Raw genomic sequence first — 14,845 nt, 5'->3', positions numbered from 1 at the left:
ATTTCCCACTAAATATAGACATGTTACATCATGCACATTTATTCTGCAAAAGTTTATACTGATGATTTTTTCTCAGTTTAAACATATTTATTTTAGCTCGATTTCATCCAAAGCCTTAGACTTATTCGAAACACTCTCAAGTCCGTTTCCTGGGACTAGAACCAGTACGTGGTGTCTGTGGCGTAGATCTAAAGAACGCTCCAACAGTGAGGATCGAACCCGTGACCTCCCGGTCGCTAGGCGGACACCATATCCACAACGCCACGGCGCATGCTAAGTGGACCACCTTTATTTAAATAGACGTGCTAATGAGCATTAACAACAAGAGGTTGTGATGGCTCTAAAGCGCTCACCACACGTCATGGTACATCAGTTGATTTGAACAGGTTACTTAGTTTTATATCCCCACTTCACATAGATTCCATCAAGGCGTAAATAATGTCAAAATATATATTCTGACCAAGTTTCATCAAAATTAAGCCTAATGTGTGGCCTCTGGAGTGGAACAGAGCAAAATGGTAAATAGTCATGTAAAGCAACTATGCAACTAAATCCGTCTGAAAATAATCACCAATACACAATTCCAATACAATCTTCTAAAAACCAGTCGGGTACAATAAAACCAACCACAGACAAATTTACAGACATAAATGCTAGTATGATCAAGTTGTAAGACCTTAGTGTCGGATGGTTTTCCCGTTTATGAATGAATTTACGTTATGTCACTTTTCATTACATGTACTGGGTTTTATTGTTCGTTTCTTTGACAGGTTTACCTTGATCTGCCCAAAACATACAATCCATAAGTATTATACATCTCTTAGGAACGATCAGTAAAATATTATAATTTACTCACATAATGAAAACATGATATAAAATATTGCAATGTATTTCTTTCTATGCATTGGAAGAATTATGCTAAATACCAAAAAGCTATATAGAGCGGTACTATTTGTTAATGTTTGTATACATGACATGTATGTGGATATGAGAATGACCATAAAATTATCCATTGGAAGAACTATTTTAATGTGTTTGACCAGAGCACCACGACATGTTATGCAAAACAACCATAGATTATCAATTAGACAAAATTGTGTGTAAAGATCGGCATCCAGACAAAGGAAGAATAATGCATTTAGTCTTAACTTGAATACCAGATTCATCACTGTTCTATTATCGTAGGATAAGCGCTCAAAATATCAAATAGTTGAATACAAGACTCATCATTATTATTGTAGGATAAGCGCTCAAAATAGCAGATAATTGAATACAAGACTCATCACCGTTTGTGTACAAAACCGCTCTAAGTATCAGATAATTTAAAACAAGACTCATCATTATTTTTGTAGGATAAACGCTCAAAATATCAGATAATTGAATACAAGACTCATCACCATAATTGCAGAATAGCGCTTAACGTATCAGATAATTGAATACCAGAATCATCCCAAATAATGTTGGGGTCGCGCTCGAAATATAAGCTAATAACAAGAGCACCGCATAGCGGGTGCCAACGCTCGGCTGCGGGTGCAGTTTTAATTATTTTTTCAGAGGTCACAGTGAACTTGACCTTTGACCTAGTGACCCAAAAATGGTGTGGCGTGTAGAACTCATCACGGTGCAGCTACATATGAAGTTTCAAAGTTGTAGGTGGAAGCACTTTGATTTTAGAGCCAATGTTAAGGTTTAAGCACGACGCGGACGGCGGACGAACTGGCTATGACAATACCTCGGAGTTTTCTCCGAAAACAGGCGAGCTAAAAACAGAATTATCACAATAAACATATTTACAGCGCTCGAATGGTAAAATAAATAAACATTTAAAACATATGAGGACCTGCAACACTGTTTCACCTTTATGGTCAGTGTCAGTAGCAACGGGTTTAACTGATATCGGTTTTATGTATTATGTATTACATAAGTCTTTCAATTTAAATTATAAAACAAATCCGTATAAATGACTCGTGCTAAATATATTTTATTTAAATATGATTTTATTTCACTCAGATTCATAGACATGGCATTTAAAGCACAACATAAATGACAATAATTTTAAATTATTTAAATTACAATAATACTCAGTATACAACATCAAAAGTTTATAGACAAACTCATGAATAGTTAAAACGTAATATAAATGTTTGGCAATTGAACTTGTTCGAAACTGTTAACACCTCAGAGTAAAATATTAACTTACGTTGCATGAACATTTTTTTCCCAAAAATAACTTAGATACCTAACTTCAATGATTTTTACATTGCCCATGGCGTTGGAATTTAATGTCGTGGATTTTATTTTTCAAAATATTGCGAACGTCAGTTCAATATCAACACAAGGTATAGCAGGTTACTGTGTCTTACAGTGCAACACGACGAATGATACATGCTGTTATCCCCGAAATGAATGCCACACGATAAAGTTTCGGAAAATATATCCCGAAAACCACACGATGTTGTCTTTGGAAAGGTTCCAGGAGAGGTCCCATGAAAGCCACCATATTGCGTTTTGGAACTGGAGGCAAAAAGATCCCATTTTGCAATCTCTCTCTCTCTCTCTCTCTCTCTCTCTCTCTCTCTCTCTCTCTCTCTCTCTCTCTCTCTCTCTCTCTCTCTGGAAGCAGCAGGACTACATTTTGAAAATGTATCATGAAAGCTATAGAACGCATTTTGGAAATGTTTAGTGAAAGCCAAAATGTTTTGGAAATGCTACATAGAAGCTACATGGTTACGTTTGGAACTGTTTATCGGAAATCAGAAGATTGCGTTTCAAAAAGGCTCCATGGAAACAACAAAATTTCATTTTGACAAGTTTCATGGTAGCTACAAGATTGACATGGGAAACGTTCCATGGAAGCAAACATGCTTTGTGTTGGAATAATGCACTGAAGCCAAATTATTGCATTTTTTTTAATATAGCATGGAAGCAACAAGATATGCATTAGTTGTCATGCATCGTACCCAAAGCTACCTTTTTCAAAATCGAATCAGAACAGTTTGTTTACTTTTTGCTGACATATTTCTATATATTAGAAATAGTGGTACGTTTTTTAGCTCTGCAGTCAGTAGTCAATGTAATAAGTTTACAATCAAATGAGTACATTCAAGATTATTCGATTCCGCTCTTTTTCAGTTCCAATCGTTTATGGCAAGAAACTTAAACGCCATTTTCAAAAGTAAAAAACTAATCGATTCATTATATTGTTGTGGGTATGCTCGATCTTTCCAACATTTCATCCGAAGCTTGAATCGGGCGCTCCGCCGGGCGACGTAGAGAGCGCCTCCGGTTGCCAATGATTGATTTCAGGATGACAGCTAGCTCCTTAAAGTCCGGTCGGTTATGTTTACTGCAACAAATTGTATATCTCAGAAATATTGACAGTCGTAATTATATATGCTATTCAATGGATGTCTATTTGTATTCGGTTTGATTTTTAAACGTGACCAACCACTCCATTTTCATTAAGATTCATTTGTGCCACAATGCGGTGTTATTAAATCTTTTATTTTAATATGTGTGAAAAAAGGGCGAACACGTAAGACCGAAGTTATCACATTAAGTTGATACATATACTTTCTACAGTAATTGCAAATATCTAAAATTGAAATGCAGCATCATCACCAGTGTCAGAGAAAAGCAGTGGCATACCATGAACTTTGAAAATTATGCAATCTCAATAGAATGAATTAAACATTGTAAATGTTTGAACTTCGAGCTTTACAAATGATGTCAAATTAGAATTGACAGTTTTCAAACATAATTTATAGCCATCCTACTCGATTGTTTCAAAATGAATTTATTACGTTGAATGGTGCTTAAAAGTCAGTCCCAATATTTTAACCCTTTTTTTACAAACAAGTCAGCGTGATGCACGTGAAATATTATATGAACAGTGTGTACATTACAACAAGAGCTTATCACAGTAGTGTCAAATCCCCGCCGAAATGCGTTTGCTTGTACGACAACATTTGTTTAAGAGAGTAGAATGCTATTGTAAAACATGACACCTGTGTCATTTATTTATATTTCAAGGATCGATTAGTTATATAAAGTTGGAGTTTTGCTGTAGAGAATAAAATATATGGAAATGAAAGAAAGGGAGGTAATTTTAAAAGATGACTATAAACATTCACAGTTCTTGATCAATGTATTTTTCCTTAAACTCATCTATTCATGTTACAGTGAAAACGTCAGTGTTCAGATAATTCAAAAACTGCGGCCGAGAGAGTAATGATTCATGTTCACTGCACTTCTCCTAGTTGCCATCTATTTTTTTTTTTCAAGTTTCAAGTAAATCCCTTCAGTAGATTTAGAGTTACGCTCCGGACAAAAGTTAACTTTGAAATTAAATAAAAAGTGATAATTCAAAACCTAGGGTAGATATGGTTATGGTTCTTAGTCACTGCACTTCTCCTACTTGCCATCTGTTTATATTTCAAGTTTCAAGTAAATCCAACCAGTAGATTTAGAGTAATGCTCTGGACAAAAATTTACTTTGAAGTTAAATAATGGGAGATAATTTAAAAACTAAGGTAGATAGAATTATGGTTCTTAGTCACTGCACTTCTCCTACTTGCCATCTGGTTATATTTCAAGTTTCAAGAAAATCCCTTCAGTAGATTTAGAGTTATGCACCGGACAAAAAATTACTTTGAAATTACATAAAGGGAGATAATTCAAAAACTAAGGTAGATAGAGTTATTGTTCTTGGTCACAGCACTTGTCCTAGTTGCCATCTGTGTATATTCTAAGTTTAAAGTAAATCCATTGAATAGATTTGGAGTAATGCTCTGGCCTCGTGTTCACAAAACATTTTTGCAATCGAAAATCGATTTTAACTGACATCGATTTTCATTTTTGCTAATCAAACAATGAAAATCCATTTCCAATGACAAGCAAAATCGATTTTCGATTGAAACATATCAATGATGTAAATGCAACGTTATCTTAGATGGAATTGAATAATAACTAGTCTATGCGTTTTTAGATTTTTTGGAAACAATTAATTTGTCTTGCCTTTCGCCTTAGAACAAAATCTGTGAAAGACAACATACAAAGTGTAGGTGCCACTTGACTTTTAAGTAATATAAACGCCTGTCCATATGTTGAAATTGCAGAATATAAAGAATGAGTCCTGACTCATTTGTGACAGGACTATCAATACTGGTGAATACTGGTGAATGTACCACGTTAGTTGTGTTCAGATGTTTGACATATACAAACTTGACTTTTAATTGTGATCATGGACTTTGTCAAGAGATGCATGAACTATGCAACGTGGTACTGGCTATATTATTTACATTACAATGAACAATAGTACAGTTGATTAGAGGGTATAGTACAAAATCAATTTGCATTGACAAACAAATGTGACCTTGACGTTTTAAAGACAATCATGAGTCATGCTGGTGACTCCATATCTGGTCATCTGAAAACAATTGGTTTAAAATACTTTCCTGCAATGAAAAATATGAAACAGAACATGTTTGATATAACCTTGCGTTGTGCTATTGAATCGATTAACACGCACGGTACATGTACGCGACAGATATTTTTTTCTGATGAACTGTGAAAATAATTTGCAGCTATATGCATATACCTCCTATAAACAAGAAATGTAGAGAAGTTTTAATAAGAATTGCACTTGTAACCTTGACTTGACGTCATTTACGTTGCTATCTGACCATCTGGTAAAGTTATTTGCAGTGATATCAACACCCGTGTAGTTGATTGTGAGTTTTGGATAATTATATTTCTCTTCATGACCTTTAATTGTGATTACGACTTTCAATTAAGTTTTAACATACGACAATATGTCATGTAAACATTTGACACAACATCTCTTCAGTTACGTTTTTGTGGACGCACGGACGAACAAACACACGTAAATCCGTAAGATCCCCTATCTTTTTCGTCAAAAGTGGGCCAACTGAGCGGCTAAACGATGGTGAAATAAAGGACCGACGATTCCTAAATGAGAATTTGTATTACTATAAATAAAGTTAACAAAAATACGATGGAACACATGACATATAATATAAATCTAAAAAAGGCATGATCTTTCTTATAAGTTAAATTCCTTATAAACTATTTTTCTAATAAAATTAATTCCCTTATAAAGGGAAGCGAAGTAGATAACAAGAAGAACGTCAATTTAAAGATATACAATGTAGGACATGCTTATCGATTGTACACTCAAAATCATGCATGTTACTGAAAATCAGGCATAACCAGTCATATCAAGTAGACCAAAGCATGTTTTGATTATCGTACAATGTAAATCATACAGGAAAGCGATTGAAAAGAACATAGGGCTTTTATTCAAAGATTGGCATTACTTAATGCACTGGAATAACTTATATGATGCATAGCACATGGGAATAGATTGGAATTTTTAGCAAGAAACCTCAAGGAAAATGCAAAACGTTAAATTTACTGCTAAATTTTATTTATTTTTAAAGTATGTACTTATATGAAAGTATTTTTTATATCAGGTGTTCCATAATAAGTATTGGTCATGTTGTCCGTTTGATACTTAGCTCAGAGTTCTTAATTGATAATAGTAATAATGTAATCATATAATTATTACAAAGCATAATCATGAACAATGAAATTGTTTATGTGAATAAATATATATTCATTAATTAACGGTAACAACAAAATTCAGTATAACAATATAGTTACAAAGTCATAATTTTGAAATCCGTGAAATAGCTAGTGAAATAATTTTGAACATTAGAAAAATAAAGTATAAAACTAAGTTAATGATTAATTTACGGTAAGAACAAAATTCAGTATAACAATATAATTACAAAGTCATAATTTTTAAATCTGTGAAATAGCTAGTGAAATAGCTGTGAACATTAAAAAAATAAAGTTTTAAACTATGTTAATGATGAACGGTAACAACAAAATTCAGCTACAAAGTCATAATTTTTAAATAGCTAGTAAAAGACTTTAAGAAAATCATAAAGCATACTTTAAACAAGTTAGCAATGGTGGCCATGAAGTGCTCACATGAGTTTCTTGGAAAATCAATTTTCAAAACTTGACCTGTTAACTTTATTTTTGAAAAACGTGACCTGACATGGCCTCTGTAGTATTGAGAAGCTTTTTCTAAGATTTCATCAGGTGACCTAGTTTTTCGACGCATGTGAACCAGATTTAACTTAGCCTTGATATTGAATGGATAAACATTCTGTCCAAATTTTGTAAAGATGTATGTTCTAAATCGGGCTTCTACAAATAAAACAAGGTTTTCTAGGATTTGACTTAATAACCTAGTTTTTTTAGCCCGTGACCTAGAGTCACAAACACCTCATAGACATTGTCAATTTAAGCATTCTGACCAAGATTTATCGAGAGTAAGTTATAAATGTGGTCTCTCAAGTGCTTTTTCCCCTAGGATTTGACCTTGCAACCTAGTTTTAGGATCCAAGTGACCAAGATTCTTAGCCAATCTAGATATAACCATGATTCATCAAGATTTACTTATAAAAGTGAGTGCAAAAGTTTATCTAAGATTTATCCAAAAGGCGGCAAGTTTTTTGGAGGCACAAGATCCAGATTCAATCTCAATCTCAATATTTATACAATAAACATTCTGACCACTCGAATGGAATGCATAGATTTTATTTACCTCTATTACAGCAGTCAAGTTGAATTGTTAAAAAGAACTCTATTTTAAAGAACTGTATTATATACTAACAAATTAACATGTATACTAACAATACAATTTGTAATGTATGGAGGTGAATAAACACTTTAACAAAACAAGATGCGTTTGTGAAACACAATGTCCCCCTATATGACTTTTGACCTTGAAGGATGACCTTGACCCTTCACCACTCAAAATGTGCAGCTCCATGAGATACACATGCATTTCAAATATAAAATTGCTAGCTTCAATATTGCAGAAGTGACATTACATGAGCAATGTTGACCCATATATTTGACCTTGAAGGATGACCTTGACCTTTCACCACTCAAAATGTGCAGCTCCATGAGATACAAATGCATGCCAAATATCAAGCTGCTATCTTCAATATTGCAAAGTATTCATAAAATAAGCGATTTGGGCCACATATATTTGACCTCTGACCTTGAAGGATGCCCTTGACCTTGACCTTTTACCACTCAAAATGTGCAGCTCCATGAGATACACATGCATGCCAAATATCAAGTTACTATCTTCAATATTGCAAAAGTACTCATAAAATGAGCGATTTTGGCCACATATATTTGACCTCTTACCTTGAAGGATGCCCTTGACCTTGACCTTTCACCACTCAAAATGTGCAGCTTTATGAGATACACATGCATGCCAAATTTCAAGTTGCTATCTTGAATATTGAAATACTGCAAAAGTGTACATTAAATTAGCGATTTTGACCCATATATTTGACCTTTGACCTTGAAGGATGACCTTGACCTTGAGCTTTCACCACTCAAAATGTGAAGCTCCATGAGATACATATGCATGCCAAATATCATGTTGCTATCTTTAATATTGCAAGAGTTATTGCAAATGTTAAAGTTGGCGCAAACCAACCAACAGACCAACCAATCAACCAACAGACAGGGCAAAAACAATATGTCCCCCACTACTATAGTGGGGGACATAAAAATACGTTCTCACCACGATTACTTGAGATTGAATTTTAAATGTGGTCTCAATACACTGAATCTTCATCAACAGTCTTCCTTTAAACCAAAAGTACTATAAAAGCGAAAAGTGTCTTCCCTGATTAGCATGTGTGGACTGCACAGGCTACTCTGTGGCGACACTTTACACACATGCATTTAACCCCCTTGTCATGAAGCCTGGCCCATTTGCATTTAAATTAGCCTTGTTACATACTTACTTGCATGTTGCAAAAACATCAACAATATGTAAAATGATTGGACAATATGGTATGGATATCACAAACTAACTCATATATAGACAGAAAATTACAATTAACTAAGGTGCATTATTATTAACATTATTTGTATTTCTGGCTCTTACTTTTAGTATATCTAACAAATCATATATGGTCCTATATCATATCTGTAACAAAAATAAAACCTTATTCTTCCACAGTTAATAAGCAAAATGCATGTATTATGCACTCAATATGGCTTTTGTTTAGCAGAACACGTTCAAACAAGTAAAGGGTGTTGATTTTGCATATGAAAAATATACCATCAAACACTACTTACAAAAATGAGCCAGGAAACAGAGTATGTACAAATATGATGTAAATATAACAAGTTCCAAATAAACCTCACAGTCTAATGTATACAATTATCAACAGAATTCAAACATTCGAAACTGATTAAACATGATCTAAAAACATATCCACAATATTCCACATATTTTTGCTTACCTGTAACTTGAAGTTTGTCACTTAAGAAACATGCGATTTTGGTGGTTTTTTAAGCTTGTCAATATACACATTAAAATGATAGAATAAAAAAATGAATTCAAAGGTTACATTTTAACAACAACTAAATCCACAAAAGAAAAAAAAGGAAAAGTTTACCTAAACTGAACCAGTCCAATTATGATTAAAAGGCTTGTTCAGTCATCCATTTTAAACTTTATGTAAGCCATCTAAGTAATCTTCACATTATAATTTAATCAGAAAAAATAAATAAATTATCCAATTCTTAAGAATGTGTAATTCTTTATTTCATCACTGTCAAATGAGAATGATTCATTAATAAAAATGTTTTTATCACTATGCCCCTACTCCCAAATGTTGTTGTTTTGTAATCTGAGTAAAACAAGTTTACCCGCAAAATATTTTTTTAAGTATGAACAAGTTTCTTTAAGGTCTTCTCTTACAACAGATTTTAGCATAAAAACTGCAAAGGTCTATATATTAAAATACAGAAACAAATCAACTGCATCTTCAGGAGAGAAAGCACTATCACAAAGAAGCAAACAAGGGCTGTTTGTATAACATGCATGCCCCCCCCCCCCCCCTATGTGCTATAATTTGTAGTGGCAGCCATTGTGTGCATACGTTTTCTGTCACTGTGACCTTGACCTTTGACCTAATGTCCTGTAAATCAATAGGGGTCATCTGCCAGTCATTATCAATGTACCTATGAAGTTTCATGATCCTAGGCCTAATTATTCTTAAGTTATCATCCGGAAACCATTTTACTGTTTCAAGTCACTGTGACCTTGACCTTTGACCTAGTTTCCTGAAAATTAATAGGGGTCATCTGCCATTCATGATCAATGTACTTATGAAGTTTCATGATCCTAGGCGTAAGCAATCATGAGTAATCATCTTATCCATATATGTACTCATACCAAGTTTCAATGAAATCCGCCAAAGCACATCCAAGTTATCATCCAGAAACCATTTTACAGTTTTGAGTCATTGTGACCTTGACCTTTGACCTTGTGACCTGAAAATTAATAGGGGTCATCTGCCAATCATGATCAATGTACCTATGAAGTTTCATGATCCTAGGTTTAAGCTTTCTCGAGTTATCATCAGGAAACCATTTTACTGTGTCGAGTCACCGTGACCTTGACCTTTGACCTAGTGACCTGAAAATCTATGGGAGTCATCTGCGAGTCATGATCAATGTACCTATGAAGTTTCATGATCCTAGCCGTAAGCGTTCTTGAGTTATCATCCGGAAACCATTTTTCTGTTTCGAGTCACCATGACATTGACCTTTGACCTAGTGACCTGAAAATCAATAGGGGTCATCTGCGAGTCATGATCAATGTGCCTATTAAGTTTCATGATCCTAGGCGTAAGGGTTCTTGAGTTATCATCCGGAAATCATTTTACTATTTCGAGTCACTGTTACCTTGACCTTTGACGAGGTGACCTAAAAATCAATAGGGGTCATCTGCCAGTCATGATCAATGTACCTATGAAGTTTCATGATCCTAGGCCTAAGCGTTCTTGAGTTATCATTCGGAAACCATCTGGTGGACGAACCGACGGATGGACCGACATGTGCAAAACAATATACCCCCTCTTCTTTGAAGGGGGGCATAATAAAGAAAACAAGAGGGCCATGACTGCCCTTAATTAAGTCTGACAAGAGTCTATGGAACACATTTTGGCACACTTCACTGAAATTAAAAAATATGGCCTTGATATTGTGAAGATTCTGTCAAAGTTTTATGGAGATTGAATTTTATTGTAATTGAACATTGAGTAACACATGTGGCCTCTATAGTGGATACAATATTTTTGAAGACTGACGGTCTGAACTAGTTATTGGATGAAAATGACCCAGTTTGGAACTTGACCATGAAATTTTTCAGAAAACAATTTTGACAAAGTTTCATCAACATTGAGTTATAAATGGGGCCTCTTAAAGGGTAATTTTTTTTCTTCAGTTTGGCATGGTGACCTAGTTTTTAGACTCATGTGAACCAAATCGGCCAGAATATTGTGAAAATTAACATTCTGCCAAAATGTATCACGTTTCATCAAGAGTATAATTTTAAGTTATATATTTTATTGCTGGGTTTGTATGGTAGTGTTCAATATCACTCAAATGCATGGTGAGTCATACTTAAAATGTTCCTGCACGTTAACAATATTTCAGCTTCATACTTGTGATGTCTTCACATGACAACATTCATAAATTGTATTGAGCATGCACATATTATGACAATTTTTTTAAAGCTTTTATTGTATAAATGCAGCCATTTTTCTATAAAGGCCATGTAAACAGTATGTGTTATTGTCTTGTTTTATGTAAAAAGCTATACTAATTAAAAATGGAATGAATTCTTAATCTTGAATATATATCAAACTGTATGCTAAACGTATGTATGTATAAACATTCATCTTGGTTTAAATGAAAACCTGACATTAAACCAAAGTAGAAATGTATATTAATGTACAATAACAATACAAAATAGTATTTAGTTTATGTTTTTGGAATGTAGCAAAGTGTAAAATACATTCAAAATCTCGAAACTAATTCCTACATATTGTAAGTAGAGGCAAAACATATATCACAGTATGTGGAATAAAAAAAAGCAAATCAGGTTTCCACAATCTTTGCCAAAATCCCCTTGACATTGCGGTAATAACAATCCTGTTCAAGTACAATAAACACATCAACTTGGATGACATAATTCACATGATTTTTGTGGAACATTTTTTTTGTTATATATTAGGTTTTCTGTAGTTTTATCATGAATAATTCATTAATAGGTCAGATTAATACTGGATAAGCACTGATAAGGTTTAAGCTCCAGCAAAAATATAAACCCCTTCCAAAGGCTTCATTATTTGAATATGCATACCTGAACAGAATTTCGTTTAAGACAATGTGACAAGTTTGAAAAACAACATAAAATGGGAATGATCTGGAATGAACATATATGGTTTTCTGTAACATATATTGTTGCAACATAATGACGATATGAATAATAATGATGATGAAGGGGAAGCTCAAAAAGATAATAGCAATGGTGATGATAATTTGCTTTCATATACTGGGGTATTATTACATTTCACAAATATGGCAACTTACTAAAATTTCAATTAAAATGTTTTATTTATTTATTATTATATGGCAAAAAGGAGCTTAAAGCATATCCGTAAAATGTCATCCCAGATTAGCCTTGAGGGCTGCATAGGCTTATCAGGGGCAACACTTTTATGGTATTTTTCTTTTAATATGAGTCTCTTCTCTGAGACTGCAGAAAGTGTTGTCCTTAATTAGCTGTTGCAGACAACAAAAAATAATCTGAGATGACACTTTACACACTTTCATTCAGCTCTATTTTCCTTGAGACCAGCTCAATTGAACTTTACCTGTTAATTATTAACAGAACGTTCTCTGTGTAAATGTCAGAAGATTTAAATATAAGATTGCTAAAATTTGGGTACAAATGCTTAAAAGGACCGTCAACCAGATTTACGAAAAAAATAAAAGTTCTAAAATACCGTTGTTTTTTTTAATTATAAGTTTATATTGATTAAAATATCACGACTGGTATATTACATTACTTGAAAAAGTTGTTAAGTTTACATATTTTCAGTATATTCAGTAATATAATTTTACTGGGTATGTGTACCAGATAACTACCGTTTAACTATAAATAATGCAAGTATATTGATCATCATCGTCACGTGGTAAACTCAGGAATGCAAATTGTGTATGCGTAGTGAATTGTATATATTTTATATATAAAATGATCACTCTATTTGCGTTATTTATAATGTGTATATCGTGATGTCACCTATTTTCGCGATGTACTTTCGATTTCACATCCGACATTTTATTACTAAATATACTAAAAATATGAACTTTTTTCAAATTATTTAATCAGAGCTCCAGATAAGAGGCGTATCTGCGTATTTACGCATTGAAAAAATAAACAAGAGCACCCCCTTGCAGGTGCAGACCGCTCATCTATTTTCTTTTTAAAGGTGAAGGGACTCTCATTTTCAATCACAAAGGAGGGAGGGGTGGAGTTAAGAGGGGTGTAGTGTGGGGGTGTGGACATTTATTACATTATCTTCCAAAAATGCGGAAAAAAAAATGCAAAAAAAATTGCAAAAAAAATTTCGGGGGGGAGCGGGGAGGGGGGGTAGGGGGGCATTCTTGGGTGCGATGGTTGAACAGTATTTCAAACTTAAAATAATAAAAATAAATATTTGTGTTTTTTAACCGTTTAAAAAAAAATTGGGGGGTGGGTGGGGTAGGGGGGGGGTATAGTGTGAGGGTGTGGTAGTCATTTGTGAGATGATCTTAAAAAAAAAAAAAAAAAAATTAGGGGGGGGGGGGGGGGGGGGGGAGGGAGGGGGGGAGAGGGCACGGGGGATGGTTTTGGTGGAGTCTATTGTGGCATGTCAGGTAAGAGTAGTTTTGTCAAAGTATCAATCAAATCTAATCATAAATAAAGAAGTTATGGCAATTTTAGCAAAATTTAATAATTTTACCTTGAGAGTCAAGGTCATTCAAAGGTCAAGGTAAAATTCAACTTGCCAAGTACAGTAACCTCATGATAGCATGAAAGTATTTGAAGTTTGAAAGCAATAGCCTTGATACTTTCGATGTAAAGTGGATCGAAACACAAAATTTAACCATTATATTCAAAGTTACTAAGTCAAAAAAGGGCCATAATTCTGTAAAAATGACAACGAGAGTTATGCAACTTGTCCTTTTACTGCACCCTTATGATAGTTTGCGAGTGTTCCAAGTATGAAAGCAATATCTATGATACTTTAGGGGTTAAGTGGACCAAAACACAAAACTTAACCAAATTTTCAATTTTCTAAGTATAAAGGGCCCATAATTCCGTCCAAGTGCCAGTCAGAGTTACAAACTTTGCCTGCACAGTCCCCTTATGATAGTTAATAAGTGTTGCAAGAATGAAAGCAATAGCTTTGATACTGTAGGAATAAAGTGGACCTAAACACAAAACTTAACCAAATTTTCAATTTTCTAAGTATAAAAAGGGCACATAATTCTGTCAAAATGCCAGTCAGAGTAACATTACTTTGCCTGCACAGTCCCCTTATGATAGTTAGTAAGTGTTGCAAGTATGAAAGCAATAGCTTTGATACTTAAGGAATAAAATGGACCTAAACACAAAACTTAACCAAAATTTTCAATTTTCTAAGTATAAAAAAGGCACATAATTCTGTCAAAATGCACGCCAGAGTTATCTAACTTTGCCTGCCCACTCCCCTCATGATAGTAAGCAAGTGTACCAAGTTTAAATGCAATAGCATTGATACTTTCTGAGAAAAGTGGACCTAAACGCTAAACTTAACCGGACGCCAACAGACGCCGACGCCGACGCCAAGGTGATGACAATAGCTCATAATTTTTTTCAAAAAATAGATGAGCTAAAAAA

At 33.9% G+C, this 14,845-nt stretch overlaps 1 protein-coding gene and 1 long non-coding RNA gene across 4 annotated transcripts in view; one reads left to right on the top strand and one right to left on the bottom strand.

The window, feature by feature from the left end:
* The window catches only part of LOC127861463 (uncharacterized), a 77,547-nt gene extending 70,917 nt beyond the window's left edge, over positions 1-6,630 (top strand). Inside the window, exon 2 of the long non-coding RNA XR_008040232.1 lies at positions 6,495-6,630. This is a non-coding gene — a long non-coding RNA (uncharacterized LOC127861463). The remainder of the gene's footprint in view (positions 1-6,494) is intronic.
* Positions 1-14,845, bottom strand: part of LOC127861441 (tyrosine-protein kinase SYK-like) — a 135,841-nt gene that overhangs the window by 84,909 nt on the left and 36,087 nt on the right. The window contains exon 16 of one of the 3 annotated variants that reach the window (XM_052399926.1): positions 2,896-3,346. The exons of the other annotated variants lie outside the window; for them this stretch is intronic. Within the exon in view, the coding sequence (XP_052255886.1) occupies positions 3,196-3,346 (151 nt within the window). The 3' untranslated portion in view covers positions 2,896-3,195. Of the gene's footprint in view, positions 1-2,895; positions 3,347-14,845 lie in introns of those variants that run through there. 3 annotated transcript variants of the gene reach the window in all.

The sequence above is a fragment of the Dreissena polymorpha genome, chromosome 16 (genome assembly GCF_020536995.1).
Source record: "Dreissena polymorpha isolate Duluth1 chromosome 16, UMN_Dpol_1.0, whole genome shotgun sequence".
In the NCBI taxonomy this organism is placed as follows: domain Eukaryota; kingdom Metazoa; phylum Mollusca; class Bivalvia; order Myida; family Dreissenidae; genus Dreissena; species Dreissena polymorpha.
This window is presented reverse-complemented; position numbering and strand designations above follow the sequence as displayed.